The 19,260-nt window shown below is 45.8% G+C and overlaps 1 protein-coding gene across 8 annotated transcripts in view; it reads right to left on the bottom strand.

Moving 5' to 3' along the window:
- LOC132833830 (kazrin-like) overlaps positions 1-19,260 on the bottom strand; it is a 704,169-nt gene that overhangs the window by 82,189 nt on the left and 602,720 nt on the right. For all 8 annotated transcript variants that reach the window (XM_060852461.1, XM_060852462.1, XM_060852468.1 and 5 more), the window contains one exon: positions 1,616-1,821. In XM_060852461.1, the coding sequence (XP_060708444.1) occupies positions 1,616-1,821 (206 nt within the window). The remainder of the gene's footprint in view (positions 1-1,615; positions 1,822-19,260) is intronic.

Below are 19,260 nucleotides of genomic sequence, written 5' to 3'. Positions count from 1 at the left end.
ATCAATTCCAGACAGTCACTAAGACACCCACTAGGGCTATTGAGGAGACATTTCATTGGCTAGAAAGTGGCGGGAATATGGAACCTACCCCCACGTGGAATGGCTGAAGTGAATAGTTGAGTCGTATTTCAGTGGAAACAAGGTAAGCTTTTGAAGTGGAATAAACGGTCACGATGACAGACTTGGGTGAGGAAAGATGAAAGGAGACTCAACTGGAGCATAAGCACTGGATGGGCCCAAATATATTTCAGGAATATAGAGGCTTTCCAACTCACTGATCTCAGAGCAATGCTGAGCTCCGAAACTGAAGGGAGCCCCAGGTGGGACAGAGGAAGTGCCCCTGGGACACCCTCAAGGCCTCACTGGGGAAGTGCAGCATTCCCACAGGTAGCCGGGAATCGAGGTGGAGGAGGAGCATCCGGGAAAATGTCGAGCATCTTGAGACTTGCCATCGGGAAAAAGCAGGAGCCAGGCGAGAGGAACGTGCTGCCATGTCAACGCCCCACCCGCTCCTTCCTACAACTAACAGGGCCTGTGGTAGCTACATCGGTCTGTACAGCCAGCTACAGGCTCCCTCTGAGAGTGGAAGAGAATCTGTGAGGGAACACGGTCAGCGTGGACGAGTTGGACCGAAGGGTTTGTTGCCGTGCTGTACATTTCTATGACTTTACGATATGCCTCTTCCCCCAAGCTCTCAGGCTGCCCTGAACACTTGGCATGCTGGGAGTTGAGACTGGGGCTCCCTAACACCCTGTGAATTCCCGTGTCAGCGCTGACCTTGCCATCACCAACATTTCCTGCCAACCTCCTCACCGTCAGAATGTATAAGCCAATCTCACCAGACTGAGGGGATCCTGAATAGGACACACATTCCTGGGAATTTTACACCAGTGCAGACTATAACCCCCCCCCCCACCTTCATGGTAAATGTTCCTGTGCTGACTCTGATTTCACTCAACATCAATAGGTGAGTGATTAAAGGGGCGGGCTGCAGAATAATAGGTATTCAGATCGCCATGGTAACGGGATAACCGCAATATAACATCAAACACAGAACAGGCAGCTCCTTTTAGATTGAGACCTGCAGGTAATCCTATTTCCAACACCATCTGGACTGCACTGCCCTGGCTTTGCAACAGTCCCAGATGATGGCTCCCGGAGACAAAAGGCCTCACTCCCACAGCCTCTTCGACAGGCCCTTTAGTCATCAGCAACAGACTGGGAAAGGGAACATGGGTCAAAAGGCAGAGGTCATTCCTTCAATAAGATAAAATCCAGGGCCTTCAGTGTCATAGAAATAATGAGAAATGTCTGAACTTTCCCTTACCTGAAGGTGGGGAGGCCCTCCTTACTAAAGTAAATCTTTCAAATACACACTCAATACAAGTACGGAAGGCCATTTGGGTAAAATGCCATTCTGTTAATCCTGAAATAACATGCCCCGCCTCCCTATCCCTGTGTCCGGCCAATCCAGATCCTCACTGGCCTACACTTCACATTCTGAATGCACGGCTTGTTATTCCAGCAGTAATCCCACCCTGGTCTCTGTGAACGCTGACTATTCCCCACTCAGGGCCCAGGAACGATGACAGTTGGCTGAGGGTCCTATTCTTACCCTGCCACTTTTGACGTTCTCCGTGCAGGATTTGATGTACATTGGCATCGCCATGACAACTTCCAGCCAGGCCTGGACGGTGCCCGCTTTCCACTGCGACATTGGCATTGTCCTTGCAATCTCCACCTGCTGTAACCTGTCCAACTGCTCATCGCCCTCCGACAAACTCAGGCTCAGGTGTGTGGGGCTGGACAGACTGTCCGAATCTGGAGGGGGTGGAGAAGATTAGCATCAATAACGCCACATTTAACAATCAAGCCAAGTTCATAACAGCTTTGCAGCAAAAACACTGCTCTTATTTCTTTCACATCTTTCACTGTTAAAGACACACACGTGTAGCTGGAGGCCATTCAGCCCCTTGAAGCTGTTCTATCACTCAAGTGCCTCAGCTTTGTTCACTCACTGCAATCCAGATCAAATGACAATCATATCAAGGTAAAATCTGTCCATCTCACCCACAAAAGACTTTAGTTAATCCCCAGGGTCTCCTGTCTTTTTGGGGGAAGTGTGTTGTAGGTCTCCAGTGGGGCCTACCTGACAATGACTTTCCTGGTTTCACTCCTCAGTATCCTCACTTCAACCTGATGGCGCTATCCCCTTGTGATCCAAACCACCATCAGAGGAGATAATATCAACATGTCGACTCCATCATTTTCTCACAACTGAGGGGGGAGCGTAGGGTTTTGGAGGTGTGGTAGAGGTGTGGGGATGGGGTGGGGTGGGGAGGGATGTGGTTTAGGGGTGTGGGGTTGGTGGGAGGGTGTGTGGGGGCTGTGGGGAAGGGAAAAGGCCCAGCGACTGGACAGTGGTTGTTGTTGGCAACCCAAGCGAGTGGACAGTGAGGGAGAACAGGTTCGGTTCAGGCTGAGCCGTAATGAAGGAACGTCCCAAAGCAGGGATTCAGCAACAGTTGTAAGCTGGGAACTGATTCACAGCATCGTGACACAGAGGGAGAAAAGCAAGTTTGAAAGGAGATCAGGGTTCACAGAGGTCACACAGTGCCGTGGGAGAGGGAGAGCTGAAAAGGGTTGTGCTGGAAAAGCACAGCAGGTCAGGCAGCATCCGAGGAGCAGGAGAGTCAATGTTTCAGGCATAAGCCCTTCATTTGGGAAGGGTTCAGGAACCCTGAGTTACCATTAGTAATAGTAACACTGAGGGTTGTGGAGTATTAACAGTAATATTGAGGATTGTGGATCATTAACAGTAATACTGATGATTGTGGAGTATTAACTTAATACTGAGGGTTCTAGTGCATTAACAGTAACACTGAGGATTGTGGATTATTAATAGCAATACTGAGGGTTCTGGAATATTAACAGTAATACTGAGGGATGTGGAGTATTAACAGTAACACCAATAATTGTGGAGTATTAACAGTAATACTGAAGGATGTGGAGTATTAACAATAACACTGAGGGATGTGGGGTATTAAGAGTAATACTGAGGGATGTGGAGCATTAACAATAACACTGAGGGGTGTGGAGTATTAACAGTAACACTGAGGGTTGTGGAACATTAACAGTAACACTGAGGGATGTGGGGTATTAAGAGTAATACTGAGGGAGGTAGAGTATTAAAGGTGACACTGAGGGTTGTGGAATATTAACAGTAACACTGAGGGAGGTGGAGTATTAACAGTAACAATGAGGGATGTGGAACATTAACAGTGACACTGAGGGATGTGGAGCATTAACAATAACACTGAGGGATATGGAGTATTAACAGTAACAATGAGGGATGTGGAACATTAACAGTAACACTGAGGGATGTGGAGTATTAACAATAACACTGAGGGATATGGAGTATTAACAGTAACAATGCGGGATGTGGAACATTAACAGTAACACTGAGGGATGTGGAGTATTAACAATAACACTGAGGGATGTGGAGCATTAACAGTAGCAATGAGGGATGTGGAACATTAATAGTAACACTGAGGGATGTGGAGTATTAACAGTAACACTGAGGGATGTGGAGCATTAACAATAACACTGAGGGATGTGGAGTATTAACAGTAAAACTGAGGGAAGTGGAGCATTAACAATAGCACTGAGGGATGTGCAGCATTAACAGTAATACTGAGGGATGTGGAGTATTAACAGTAACACTGAGGGTTGTGGAACATTAACAGTAATACTGAGGGATGTGGAGCATTAACAATAACACTGAGGGATGTGGAACATTAACAATAACACTGAGGGATGTGGAACATTAACAGTAATACTGAGGGATGTGGAGTATTAACAGTAACACTGAGGGTTGTGGAGTGTTAACAATAACACTGAGGGATGTGGAGAATTAACAATAACACTGAGGGATGTGGAGTATTAACAATAACACTGAGGGATGTGGAGTATTTACAGTAACAATGAGGGTTGTGGAACATTAACAGTAACACTGAGGGATGTGGAGTATTAACAATAACACTGAGTAATGTGGAGCATTAACAGTAACACTGAGGATTGTGGAACATTAACAGTAACACTGAAGGATGTGGAGTATTAACAATACCACTGAGGGATGTGGAGTATTAACAATAACACTGAGGGATGTGGAGCATTAACAGTAACACTGAGGGATGTGGAGTATTAACAGTACCACTGAGGGTTGTGGAACATTAACAGTAACGTTGAGGGATGTGGAGTATTAACAATAACACTGAGGGATGTGGAGTATTAACATTAACACTGAGAGATGTGGAGTATTAACCGTAACACTGAGGGATGTGGAGTATTAACAGTAACACTGAGGGATGTGGAGCGTTAACAATAACACTGAGGGATGTGGAGTATTAACAGTAACACTGAGGGAAGTGGAGTATTAACAATAGCACTGAGGGATGTGCAGCATTAACAGTAATACTGAGGGAAGTGGAGTATTAACAATAGCACTGAGGGTTGTGGAACATTAACAGTAATACTGAGGGATGTGGAGCATTAACAATAACACTGAGGGATGTGGAACATTAACAGTAACACTGAGGGATGTGGAGCATTAACAGTAATACTGAGTGATGTGGAGCATTAATAGTAACACTGAGGGATGTGCAGTATTAACAATACCACTGAGGGATGTGGAGTATTAACAATAACACTGAGGGATGTGGAGCATTAACAGTAACACTGAGGGATGTGGAGTATTAACAGTACCACTGAGGGTTGTGGAACATTAACAGTAACACTGAGGGATGTGGAGTATTAACTATAACACTGAGGGATGTGGAGTATTAACATTAACACTGAGAGATGTGGAGTATTAACCGTAACACTGAGGGATGTGGAGTATTAACAGTAACACTGAGGGATGTGGAGCGTTAACAATAACACTGTGGGTTGTGGAGTATTAACAGTAACACTGAGGGATGTGGAGCGTTAACAATAACACTGAGGGATGTGCAGCATTAACAGTAACACTGAGGGATGTGGAGCGTTAACAATAACACTGAGGGATGTGGAGTATTAACAGTAATACTGAGGGATGTGGAGCATTAACAATAGCACTGAGGGATGTGCAGCATTAACAGTAATACTGAGGGATGTGGAGTATTAACAGTAACACTGAGGGTTGTGGAACATTAACAGTAATACTGAGGGATATGGAGCATTAACAATAACACTGAGGGATGTGGAACATTAACAGTAATACTGAGGGATGTGGAGTATTAACAGTAACACTGAGGGTTGTGGAGTGTTAACAATAACACTGAGGGATGTGGAGAATTAACAGTAACACTGAGGGATGTGGAGTATTAACAGTAACACTGAGGGATATGGAGCATTAACAGTAACACTGAGGGATGTGGAGCATTAACAGTAACACTGAGGGATGTGGAGCATTAATAGTAACACTGAGGGATGTGGAGTATTAATAGTAACACTGAGGGATGTGCAGCATTAACAGTAACACTGAGGGTTGAAGGAAAGGGCTCCACACAGCACCTTTGATGACCTCAGGATCAATCTGTACAGCAAGCTCCCACCAACGGCAACATGATAATGACCAGAGAATCCATGTTGTGGTAATGTGGACTGAGGGATAGATATTGTTCAGAGTACCTGTGAGAATCCTCTGGTGTGGTTCCATGAGACTGTGCTGCTGATGTTGTTTGATATCCCACAGTGTCTGCATTAGTTTGGTTCTATTCACAAACATCCATTGTGTTTTACTGTTTGGGTTTCAATGCTTTGTAGAAATCTGGATGGATGGCTGGTCTCCACTTACACTGACCTGCCCTGTCCCACCCAGCAGTGGCACTGCCTCTGGGTCTGTAACATGACGAGTAAATCGATCCAAGGATGCAGAGAGGGCAAGCTCCTCTGTTCGCCAGGCTCCTCTGACAATTTGGAACTTGTCTCCTCCATGTTCCTCAGAGCCAGGAGGCTGGCCCACTCACACCCTCACTACCTCGATGGGCATGGTCTTCAGGGTTAGCCAGGGAGTCTCCCTCCCTGAGTCCACTGCACCTTGAATACTCACAATATAGTAACGACGTGGATGAGGGAACAAAGCGTAATATTTCCAACTTTGCAGATGACGCAAAGCTGGGTGGGGGTGGGAGTGAGCTGTGAGGAGGAAGCAGAGATGTTACAGTGAGTGGAGTGAGTGAGCTAATGCATGGCAGGCGAAGTGTCATGTGGATAAATGTTAAGGTTATCACCGCTGGCAGCACCAACAGGAAAGTACATAATTACTTGCACGGCAATTGATTGGCAAAGGGGCAGGTGCCATTAGATCTGGTGTAGTGATTGTAACAAAGTCAGCCATGGAATAGGAGGCTGTTAATCTGGTCCAATCAGGGAGCCCTGGCTGACAGATTAAAAACAGGAGTGTCAGACACCCCGAGAGCTGGCTCTGAGGGGAGTGGGTCAGTGTCAAGGACTCGCCGCGTGTAAATTAAGGGTGACGGGAACCAGCCTCTGTGCAGTTATTTCACCTGGGTGTCCTTGTATTCCTGTCACTGAGAGTGAGCCATGCAGGTGCAGCAGGCAGTGAAGAAGGCCGATGGTATGTTGGCCTTTGTTGTAAGAGGAGCTGAAAATGTGTTGCTGGTTAAAGCACAGCAGGTCAGGCAGCATCCAAGGAACAGGAAATTCGATGTTTCGGGCCAGAGCCCTTCATCAGGGATGAGGAGAGTGTGCCAGGCAGGCTAAGATAAAAGGTAGGGAGGAGGGACTTGGGGGAGGGGCGATGGAGATGTGATAGGTGGAAGGAGGTCAAGGTGAGGGTGATAGGCTGGAGTGGGGTGGGGCGGAGAGGTCAGGAAGAGGATTGCAGGTTAGGAGGGCGGTGCTGAGTTCAAGGGAATCGACTGAGACAAGGTGGGGGGAGGGGAAATGAGGAAACTGGAGAAATCTGAGTTCAGATTTCTTACTTTGTTGTAAGAGGAGTCGAGTACAGGAGCAGGGATGTTTCACTGCAATTATCCAGGCAACACTGGAGAACTGGATGCAGTTTTGATCTCCGTATCTGAGGAAAGATGTTCTGACTATAGATGGAGTGCACCAAAGGTTTATCAGACTGATTCCTGACTGGATTGGTTATGACTGTGTTCACTGGACTTTGGAAGAATGAGGGGGATCTCATAGAAACCCTTAAACTCCCAGCAAGAATAAACCAGGAAGGATGTTTCCAATGATCAGGGAGTCCAGAACCGGGGTCACATCGAAGGATACTGGGTCAGCCATTTCAGGCTGAGATAAGGAGAAATGTCTTCACCCAGAGACCCTGTGGAATTCTCTGCCATAAAAAAGCAGTTGAGGCGAAGCATTGAACATTTTCAAGGAGTTTGATAAAGTGGTTGGGGCTAAAGGGATTAAAGGATCTCAGGAGAAAACAGGAACAGGGGACTGAGTTGGATGATCAGCCAAGATCATATTGAATGGATCAAAGGGCCAAATGGCCTACTCCTAGTTTCTCGAACACCTCTCCCACTTTGCCCTCTGATGAGCTGGGAACCAAACCATCCTTAGCCTGGGTCTGACAGAACTCCCTGTGCCCAGTGACTCACCAGTGTTACAGTTGGTGGCTGTGAGTGTCAGACCAAGTGACGGGATGTCTTCATGGTGCCACCCTTCAGCTCTCTCTCTCTCTCTCTCCTTCCCTGGGCTGCTCAGTGCAGACAGGTGAGTGCCTGAACACAGGTGTGGAGGAGGGTGGGTAGGACTGCAGAGGGAACATGAGAGGGTGGGACACAACAGGACTATAGGGGCACCATCAGGAGCTCTTTCCTTATGTAGCACTAGGGGGAGCCAGGAGCTGAGAAGGGGAATGAGGCAGAAAAATGCCAACCTGTTCAACATGTTCAGTGGCACTAGATCCAAGGGATTTGTTGCAGCCATTTCTATGAGGCAGAGAGACATCACCTCCACTGGGTTTAGGAGTTCCAGGTCTACGTGACCTTTGTCCCCTTTGACCCCTTCTGTTGTGTGCCCACCTCACTGTATTGGAGAGAGGGCAGAATGCCAGTGATAGTGTGACACTATGTTTCAGTGATGAGCTGCTGGAGCTGAATAGCTGAAGCTGAGTGAAAGCAATGGGTGCCAGGTGTGAGCTTGGCATGTGTGCAAGGATTGCTGATGGGTTTATCCTGGAGTCTGTGTCTGGCCGAGGGCAGTCTGTGAGGCTGGTGGAGTGCTGGGTAGGATACATCATGTAAAACCAACCTTGACCACTCACAAGAGGTCACTGAACGTCTTGTGGCACTGCTGCTAGGTCATCAGGCATTGCCCTGCTTTGCCCAGTCCCTTCAGGGGTAAGTCCTAATGAATTCTTTCTCAATGACTGGGTTAGATTATCGTGGATTGCGGTCTCTTCGGACATTTGTAAAGGTGCTGGGTGGGACCCAGATGAGGAAATCCAGGGCTGAATTTCTGGCTGATAAAATGTTCAATTTTTAAAGGAGAGGAGGAGGTGGGGATGAATTGCAAAATGCAAAACCCTCAGTTTGCAGGGTGATTTGAACACAGTGCTGAGTTAAAACAGACTCCAGTTTTCATGATCCCAAGCCTTAACCTGCAATAACGGAGGGTACAAATTTTTCATGGAACCTGTACAGCATGGAAGCAGGCCATTCAACCCATCAAGTACATGTTGACCTTTCTTCCCCGCCTTACCCTGTCACCCTGCATTTCCCATGGCTAACCCATCTAGCCTGCATATCCCTGGACACTATGAGCATTTTAGCTAGCCTGCACATCTTTGGATTGTGGGAAGATAATGGAGCACCCGGAGGAGACCCACACAGACACGGGGAGAATGAGCAAACTCCGCACAGACAGTCACCCAAAGCTGGAATCGAACCTGGGTCTCTGGCACTGTGAGGCAGTGAGCTAGTCACTGCGTCATTCCAATGGAGGAGGCAGAAAGGTACTTCAAAAGTTTAAATTTCATGACCTCAGTTTATTTAAATCTTCAGTTCTTTTCGAAAAGGACACAGGATGAGTCTGTAGTTGTCACAGTAAAAGAAGCACATGCTGCTAGAATGCATTGATTGACAGCCATCTGGTTTAGGCCACATTTCCTTGGTGTGAGAGCTGCATGTGCCAGTGGTGTAATGCTAATGCCCCTGGATTATTGATCAATAATCAATATTGATCCAGAGGCTAAGGCTAAAGCTTTAGAGAAATCTGTTCAGTACTAACCATAGCAACCGCAAGAATTCACATTCAATGAATACATTTGGAATAAAAAGCTAGTCTTAGGTAAATTATCATGAACTATCATCAATTGCAAACACCTATCTGGGTGACTAATGTCCTTCACGGGGGGTATGTGCCATCCTATCTGATCCAGCCTACATGTATTTCAGACCAGTAGCAATGTGGTTGACTCTTTACTAACCTCTGAAATGTAAAAAATGAGGTCTGCAGATGCTGGAGATCACAGTTGAAAATGTGTTGCTGGTTAAAGCACAGCAGGTTAGGCAGCAACCTCTGAAATGGCCTGGCAAGCCACTCAGTTTGAGGTTCATCAGAGATAAGGAACAAGTATGCCTATGTCCCATGAAAGAACAAGATTTTAAAAGTTGATACCTATATTGAGGTGGGTTGGCCAAGTTAGAAAATTTCCCCACTCTAACTACCTGCTTTCACTGCAAACCCCAGCCCATACTCTGTGCATTAGAAGACTGGCTATCTTCATTCACAGAGTCATAGAGATATACAGCATGGAAACAGACCCTTCAGTCCACGCCGACCAGATATCCTAACCCAATCTAGTCCCACCTGCCAGCACCCGGCCCATATCCCTCCAAACCCTTCCTATTCATATACCCATCCAAATGCCTCTTAAATGTTGCAATTGTACCAGCCTCCACCACTTCCTCTGGCAGCTCATTCCATTCACATACCACCCTCTGCGTGAAAAAGTTGTCCCTTCGGTCTCTTTTATATCTTTCCCCTCTCACCCTAAACCTATGCCCTCTAGTTCTGGACTCCCTCACCCCAGGGAAAATACTTTGTCCATTAATCCTATCCATCCCCCTCATGATCTTATAAGCTTCCATCAGGTCATCCTCAGCCTCCGATGCTCAAGGTAATACAGCCCCAGCCTGTTCAACCTCATCCTACAGCTCAGATCCTTAAACCCTGGCAACATCCGTGTAAATCTTTTCTGAACCCTTTCAAGTTTCACAACATCTTTCCGATAGGAAGGAGACCAAAATTGCATACAATATTCCAACAATGGCTGAACCAATGTCCTGTACAGCTGCAACATGACCTCCCAACTCCTATTCTGAAAATGTGTTGCTGGTTAAAGCACAGCAGGTCAGGCAGCATCCAAGGAACAGGAAATTCGACGTTTCGGGCCAGAGCCCTTCATCAGGAATGAGGAGAGGGTGCCAGGCAGGCTCAGATAAAAGGTAGGGAGGAGGGACTTGGGGGAGGGGCGATGGAGATGTGATAGGTGGAAGGAGGTCAAGGTGAGGGTGATAGGCCGGAGTGGGGTGGGGGGGCGGAGAGGTCAGGAAGAGGATTGCAGGTTAGGAGGGCGGTGCTGAGTTCAAGGGAATCGACTGAGACAAGGTGGGGGGAGGGGAAATGAGGAAACTGGAGAAATCTGAGTCCATCCCTTGTGGTTGGAGGGTTCCCAGGCGGAAGATGAGGTGCTCTTCCTCCAACCGTCGTGTTGTTATGTTCTGGTGATGGAGGAGTCCAAGGACCTGCATGTCTTCGGTGGAGTGGGAGGGAGAGTTAAAGTGTTGAGCCACGGGGTGGTTGGGTTGGTTGGTCCGGGCGTCCCAGAGGTGTTCCCTGAAGCGTTCTGCAAGTAGGCGGCCCGTCTCCCCAATATAGAGGAGGCCACATCGGGTGCAGCGGATGCAATAGATGATGTGTGTGGAGGTGCAGGTGAATTTGTGGCGGATATGGAAGGATCCCTTGGGGCCTTGGAGAGAAGTAAGGGAGGAGGTGTGGGCGCAAGTTTTGCATTTCCTGCGGTTGCAGGGTAAGGTGTCGGGAGGTTGGGTTGGTGGGGGGTGTGGACCTGACGAGGGAGTCACGAAGGGAGTGGTCTTTTCAACTCCTATTCTCAATACTCTGACCAATAAAGGAAAGCATACCAAACACCTTCTTCACTATCCTATCTACCTGCGACTCCACTTTCAAGGAGCTATGAACCTGCTCTCCAAGGTCTCTTTGTTCAGCAACACTCCCTAGGACCTTACCATTAAGTGTATAAGTCCTGCTAAGATTTGCTTTCCCAAAATGCAGCACCTCACATATATCTGAATTAAACTCCATCTGCCACTTCTCAGCCCATTGGCCCATCTGGTCAAGATCCTATTGTAATCTGAGGTAACCTTCTTCGCTGTCCACTACACCTTCAATTTTGGTGTCATCTGCAAACTCACTAACTGTACCTCTTATCCAAATCATTTATGTAAATGACAAAACATAGGAGGCCCAGCACCAATCCTTGTAGCACTCCACTGGTCACAGGCCTCCAGTCTGAAAACAACCCTCTACCACCACCGTCTGTCTTCTACCTTTGAGCCAGTTCTGTATCCAAATGGCGAATATATTTAAATAATCCCCAAGTCAGAAAGTTGCTGAACAATTAGTGCATGTATGTGTGTCTGTGTGAGCGTGTGTATTTGATTTGATGTGATTTATTAGTGTCTCATGTACCTGATACAGTAAAATGATTGTTCTGCTTGCAGTCCAGGCATGTCATACTGCATTAGATGGGAGAACAAAGCGCGGACTACAATGTTACTGCTGCAGAAAATGTGCACAAAGAGCAAAATCAACATTAAGTTTCAATATGCATGCATATGTGTGTGCCTATGTGTGTCCGCCTGTGTGTGTGCGCCTGTGTGTGAGCCTGTGTGTGTGTGTAAGCCAGTGTGTGTGTATGTGTGTGTGTGTGTGTGTGAGCCTGTGTATGTGTATGTGAGCCTGTGTGTGTGTGTGTGTGTGTGTGTGTGAGCCTGTGTATGTGTATGTGAGCCTGTGTGTGTGAGCCTGTGTGTGTGTGTGTGAGCCTGTGTGTGTGTGAGCCTGTGTATGTGTGTGTGAGCCTGTGTGTATGTGTGTGTGAGCCTGTGTGTGTGTGTGTGTGAGCCTGTGTATGTGTATGTGAGCCTGTGTGTGTGAGCCTGTGTGTGTGTGTGTGTGTGTGTGTGTGTGTATGAACTTGTGTGTGTGTGTGTGTGTGTGTGTGTGTGAGCCTTTGTGTGTGTGAGCCTGTGTATGTGTATGTGAGCCTGTGTGTGTGAGCCTGTGTGTGTGTATGTGTGAGCCCGTGTGTGTGTGTGTGTGTGCGCGCGCGCTTATCACACAGCAACACAACTCACTTCACACGCTGTTGAAGGTTCAAAAGTACCAGTTACCAATGTACTAAAATGATATTATTCATATTTTAATTACATTTTTTAATTTAATCTCAAATGATCATCTCGGAACCTATGCTGCAGAAAGACGGATCAGATCCTATCCCTATCCATCCAGTTAATCATTCTGTTTTCACATCAAACACTGCCCATAATGCACCACTGCCTTCAAATCTTTTCTGGAAAGAAACAGCAAATGTCAGTTTTATCTCAGTCAGCCATATTACATTTGGACTGCATTTCTATTGTCAATATCTAGTGTCAGCATCTGACCCTGAGTTTTGTTTTATTAGATTCACCATTAATTTGGGTGCAAATTATTAGAAAGAGTTTGAAGGGATGGAATTATAATGGAAGCATTGGAGGAACATGGGCTGGTTGTGTGACCTTGTCCCCAGTCTGTTCTCCTCCTGAGCCTTGCTTGCCTGTGCAAGTGTAGACAGGCAACTTAACTTTACCTTGAGACCTTGTCTTCTTCATTCTGGGGAATGGGCTCAGAACCCAGGCGCAGCCATGAGACAGAAACATCCTTTCCCTCTGTCGTTGGTACGAGAGTCCTCATGTGGGATGGGAGTACATGTGGTAATGAAGCAGCCCTGCACACAAATTCCCCAGCTGATTGGCATCCCATGTCTGTCTAGAGTGGAGTGAGTAATTGGAAGCTGTACTCTGTATCTCAAACCTGCTATATCTGAGCTCCAAATGTAGTGACGACATGACAAGGTGACAGCTTTGAATTTAATTCCAATGCTCTTGTATTTTTTAAATGGCAAGAGTTAGGGGATGTGTGTGCATGTGTATCTGTGTGTATGCATGTGTCTTTGTGTGGATATCTGTGTCTTTTTGTGTGTGTATGTATGTGCATGCATATCAGTGTGTATGCATATGGATCTGTGCGTGTGTGTGTATGCATGTGTATCTGTGTGTGTGCATGTGTATCTGTGTGGGTGTGCATGTGTATCTGTGCGTGTGCATGTGTATCTGTGTGGGTGTGCATGTGTACCTGTGTGTGTATGTGTGTATGCATGTGTATCTGTGTGGGTGTGCATGTGTATCTGTGTGTGTGTATGTGTATCTGTGTGTATGCATGTGGATCTGTGCGTGTATGTGTGTATGCATGTGTATCTGTGTGAGTGTGCGTGTGCATGTGTCTTTGTGTGTGTATGTGCGCATGTGTATGTGTGTGTGCATGTGTATCTGTGTGTGTATGTATATGTCTTTGTGTGTGTGTGTGTGTGTGTGTGTGAATGAGAGTGAAATGCCTGTGATGTCTTTCATGAACAAACAGCCTGTCCATACTAATGAAACGGAATAGGTCTTGGGGAAGATTATGGAGTACCAATGGGTGTATACCCAAATGAAGAAAAATGGTAAAAATTGTCGAACACAGCTGCCTGGTTACAATGCTGCTATTACAATGTCAGGGAGCAGACAAGTTCTGAGTGTTACTGATAACATTTGCCGACAGATCTCCATCACACAGTTTATGTGTAAATTCAATGTGTGAACTACACTGACATCAGGCAACATTTTCAAGCCACTTGCTAAGAGTTTACGTACAATATGTCTTTGACGTGCTCATTGATTCTCAATGACAGCTCTCCCAGAACGGAGTGGGGAGAGGGTGAAATGACACCAATCTTTGAATCACAATTGGCCACAAGTTCTGTGGAAAGTCTTGCTAAACTGGGGGCTCATCATAAACAAAAGATGTCCTTCATAGGTGTCCACTGACAATCCACGGTTCACTGTCGATAGCCAGAGACACATCTTTGAGACACTGCCTCAGTACTCCTTAGCAGAGGTACAAGAATGTAAGTAACAGCATCAATGTAGCCAACCAAAGCATTACAGAGATGGTTTTTGTTTAATTTACCCAAACCAGGATTAATCCTGATTCCTCGGCTGTGACAGACATTTTATATTAACACTTACAAACTTGAATTTGAAAGGGTTCAGAAAAGGTTTACAAGGATGCTGCCAGGATTTGGGGGGGTTTGAGCTATAGGGAGACGCTGAACAGGCTGGGGCTGTTTTCCCTGGAGCGTCGGAGGCTGAGGGGTGACCTTATTGAGGTTTATAAAATCATGAGGGGCATAGATAGAGTAAATAGGCAAGGTCCTTTCCCCAGGATAGGGAAGTCCAAAACTAGTGGGCATAGATTTAGGGTGAGAGGGGAAAGGTTTAAAAGGGACCTAAGGAACAACTTTTTCACACGGAGGGTGGGACGTGTATGGAATGAGCTGCCAGAGGAAGTGGTGGAGACTGGTACAATTACAGCATTTAAAAGGATTCTCAATGGGTATATGAAATGGAAAGGTTTAGAGGGAAAAGGGCTAAATTGTAGCAAATAGGATTAATTTAGGATATCTGACCGGCATGGACATGTTGGACCGAAGTGTCTGTTTCTGTGCAGTACATCTTTATGACTCTGGAGGAAAATGAGTTGTTCCAACAGCAATGTTTGTTCCTTTCAGCAGGCTATTTCAGAATGTCAGCAATACAACACATCTGTGTGGGATGTGAGATGTTAAACATAAGTTCAAACCTGGTTCGATAATTATCCTACCCCAGACCCCCTCATGCACTTGAACTCACCTCTGCAGAAAACTCTCCTCATCTCTCAGCACACAACAAAGGGCTTTATCCTCATTAAATACCTCTCTTCAGCAGTGTCATACAACCCAAATCCAGAGAGGAAGAATAAGCAGAGCTGGAAATGCTTTCATGGAATAAAATGGAACAAGTGGCGTGTGTATCAGTGGGGAAAATTTTTAGGAAATAGTGATCACAACACAATTCAACTCAGGATAATCCTGGGAGAGGACAATGATGTTTAAATTTGAATTTACTCACCTGTAAAAGGGCTAATTTCAGAGAATTGAAAAGGATTTGGTCTAGATGGATTAGGGAAAGTCCGGAAATCATGTTTGACTATATTGACTGGTTCTTTGATCACTATAAAGTGAGAAGATTGATGAGGATAATACAGTTGATGTTGAGTATATGGATTTCTGAAAGTGTTGGAAAAGTTAGCACACAGTAAGACTTATTGGCAGAGGTGAAACCATTAGAATTAAAGCAGTAATGTCTGTATGGCTAAGAAATTTGATAAGAGATGATAGGCAGAATTGTGTTGGCTTGTGTTGGCTGGTTTTTCTGACTGGGAGGAATGTGCAGTGATATTTCCCAGCTGTCATTGTTGGAACTTCTGTCTTATTGTTTGATATTGCACTTTCATTTTTCTTTAGCTGAGATTTGACATCTGAAGCAGATGACTGAATAAAATTATACTCTGATAAGTTTAATTACAGAGGACCAAAGGAATCAGAGTAGGCCATTCAGCCCATCAATTCTACTCCACCATTCAATTAGATCATGAATGAACATCTACCTCAAAACCACTTCTTCGTACTATCTCTATGGCCCTTGGTGTCATTAGTTTATTGAGTTCTGACTTGAGCATGCTCAATGATTGAGTTCCCACAGCCCAATGGGGTAGAGAATTCCAAGATTCACCATCTTCAAAGTCAAGAAATAGCTCTTAACCTCCATCCTAAATGGCATTTCCCATATCCTGAGGTAATGTCCCCAGGTTCTAGATTCTCTAGCCAGGAAAAATATCCTATCCTCATCCACCCTGTCACACCCTGTAGTCATGTTGTAGATTTAACTGTCAAGGTTCTAGTGATAACAGACACATCTTTCTCTATCTATCCTCATAAAGCAAGTCTGATATCGCAGTGATTAATCTGGTGAATCTTTGTTGTACTCCCACAGTGGCACATCTATCTCAAAACTGTACACAATATTCATCAGAAAGGGCTTATGCCCGAAACATCGATTCTCCTGCTCCTTGGATGCTGCCTGACCTGCTGTGCTTTCCCAGCACCACTCTCTCGACTCTGATCTCCAGCATCTGCAGGCCTCATTTTCTCCTGGCCACAGAATCTATTCAAGGCTACACGTGCTACCGAAAGGACAGACTGACGGGCAGAGGGGGTGGGGTGGCCTTGTTGGTAAGGAAGGATATTCAGTCCCTTGTGCGGGGGAACCTAGAGTCAGGGAATGTAGAGTCAGTGTGGATGGAGCTGCGAAATACTAAGGGTAAAAAGACCCTCTTGGGAGTCATCTACAGGCCCCCAAACAGTAGTCTGGATGTCGGATGTAAGTTGAATCAGGAGCTGAAATTGGCCTGTGGTAAAGATGTTACTACAGTGTTATGGGGGATTTTAATATGCAGGTAGACTGGGAGAATCAGGATGGTATTGGACCTCAAGAAAGAGACTTTGTGGAGTGCCTCAGAGATGGATTCTTAGAGCAGCTGGTGCTGGAGCCGACTAGGGAGAAGGCAATTCTGGATCTAGTATTGTGTAACGAATCAGAATTGGTCAGAGACCTTGAAATGAAGGAGCCATTGGTAAGTAGTGGCCATAATACATTAAGCTTCAATCTGCAAATTGAGAGGGAGAGGGTACTTCTTGGGAACTATGGAGCTATGAGGGAGGAGCTGGCCAAAGTTCAATGGTGCAATACCTTAGCAGGGATGACTGTGGAGGAACAATGGCGGATATTTCTGTGTATAATGCAGAAGTTGCAGGATCAGTTCATTCCTAAAAGGAAGAAAGATCCCAGGAGGAGGCATGGGCGGCCGTGGCTGACGAGGGAAGTTAAGAAACATATAAAATTAAAAGAGAAAAAGTATAACATAGCAAAGATAAGTGGGAAAACAGAGGACTGGGAAGCTTTTAAAGAACAACAGAGGTTTACTAAGAAGGAAATACGCAGAGGGAAAATGAGGTACAAAGGTAAACTGGCCAATAATATAAAGGAGGATAGTAAAAGCTTTTTTATGTATGTGCAAGGAAAAAAAATGGTTAGGACTAAAATTGGCCCCTTGAAGACAGAAACAGGGGAATATATTACAGGGAACAAAGAAATGGCAGAAGAATTAAATGGGTACTTCAGATCTGTGTTCACTGGGGAAGACACAAGCAATCTCCCTGAGGTAACAGTGGCTGAAGGACCTGAACTGAAGGGAATTTATATTTGCCAGGATTTGGTGTTGGAGAGACTGTTAGGTCTGAAGGTTGATAAGTCCCCGGGGCCTGATGGTCTACATCCCAGGGTACTGAAGGAGGTGGCTCGAGAAATCGTGGATACGTTGGTGATTATTTTCCGGAGTTTGATAGATTCGGGAACGGTTCCTGAGGATTGGAGGGTGGCTAATGTTATACCACTTTTTAAGAAAGGTGGGAGAGAGAAAGCAGGAAATTAAAGACCAGTTAGTCTGACCTCAGTGGTGGGAAAGATGCTGGAGTCTATTATAAAGGATGAAATTACGGCACATCTGGATAGTAGTAACAGGATAGGACAGAGTCAGCATGGATTTATGAAGGGGAAATTGTGCTTGACTAATCTTCTTGAATTTTTTGAGGATGTAACTCTGAAGATGGACAAGGGAGATCCAGTAGATGTAGTGTACCTGGACTTTCAGAAAGCTTTTGATAAAGTCTCACATAGGAGGTTAGTGAGTAAACTTAGGGCGCATGGTATTGGGGGCCAAGTACTAGATTGGATTGAAGATTGGTTGGCTGATAGGAAACAAAGGGTACTGATAAACGGCTCCATTTCGGAATGGCAGGCAGTGACCAGTGGAGTACCGCAGGGATCCGTGCTGGGACCACAGCTTTTTACAATATATGTTAATGATATAGAAGATGGTATCAGCAATAACATTAGCAAATTTGCTGATGATACAAAGCTGGGTGGCAGGGTGAAATGTGATGAGGATGTTAGGAGATTACAGGGTGACCTGGACAAGTTGGGTGAGTGGGCAGATGCATGGCAGATGCAGTTTAATGTGGATAAATGTATGGTTATCCACTTTGGTGGCAAGAACAGGAAGGCAGATTACTACCTCAATGTAATTAATTTAGGTAAAGGGGCAGTACAGAGAGATCTGGGTGTTCTTGTACACCAGTCAATGAAGGCAAGCATGCAGGTACAGCAGGTAGTGAAGAAGGCTAATAGCATGCTGGCCTTCATAACAAGAGGGATTGAATATAGAAGCAAAGAGGTGCTTCTGCAGCTGTAGAGGGCCCTGGTGAGACCACACCTGGAATACTGTGTGCAGTTCTGGTCGCCAAATTTGAGGAAAGACATTCTGGTTATTGAGGGAGTACAGCGTAGGTTCACGAGGTCAATTCCTGGAATGGAGGGATTACCTTACGCTGAAAGATTGAAGCGACTGGGCTTGTATACCCTTGAGTTTAGAAGACTGAGAGGGGATCTGATTGAGACATATAAGATTATTAAAGGATTGGACACTCTGGCAGCAGGAAACATGTTTCTGCTGATGGGTGAGTGCCGAACCAGAGGACACAGCTTAAAAATACGGGGTAGACCATTTAGGACAGAGATGAGGAGAAACTTCTTCACCCAGAGAGTGGTGGCTGTGTGGAATGCTCTGCCCCAGAGGGCAGTGGAGGCCCAGTCTCCGGATTCATTTAAGAAAGAGTTGGATAGAGCTCTCTAAGATAGTGAAATCAAGGGTTATGGAGATAAGGCAGGAAGCGGAAACTGATTAGGAATGATCAGCCATGATCATATTGAATGGCGGTGCAGGCTCGAAGAGCTGAATGGCCTACTCCTGCACCTACTGTCTATTGTCTATTACTCGCACGTGGGACTGGAAGTAATCCTGAGAGGAAGTCTTACTTTTCAATCCCCTTCCTAGCCCCCTGAGATCTGCCTTGCCCCATCCTCCCTAAATGATTGGTGCTGACATTGACCAAACAACCTCTGGTTGTGC

The sequence above is a fragment of the Hemiscyllium ocellatum genome, chromosome 37 (genome assembly GCF_020745735.1).
Source record: "Hemiscyllium ocellatum isolate sHemOce1 chromosome 37, sHemOce1.pat.X.cur, whole genome shotgun sequence".
In the NCBI taxonomy this organism is placed as follows: Eukaryota; Metazoa; Chordata; class Chondrichthyes; order Orectolobiformes; family Hemiscylliidae; genus Hemiscyllium; species Hemiscyllium ocellatum.
This window is presented reverse-complemented; position numbering and strand designations above follow the sequence as displayed.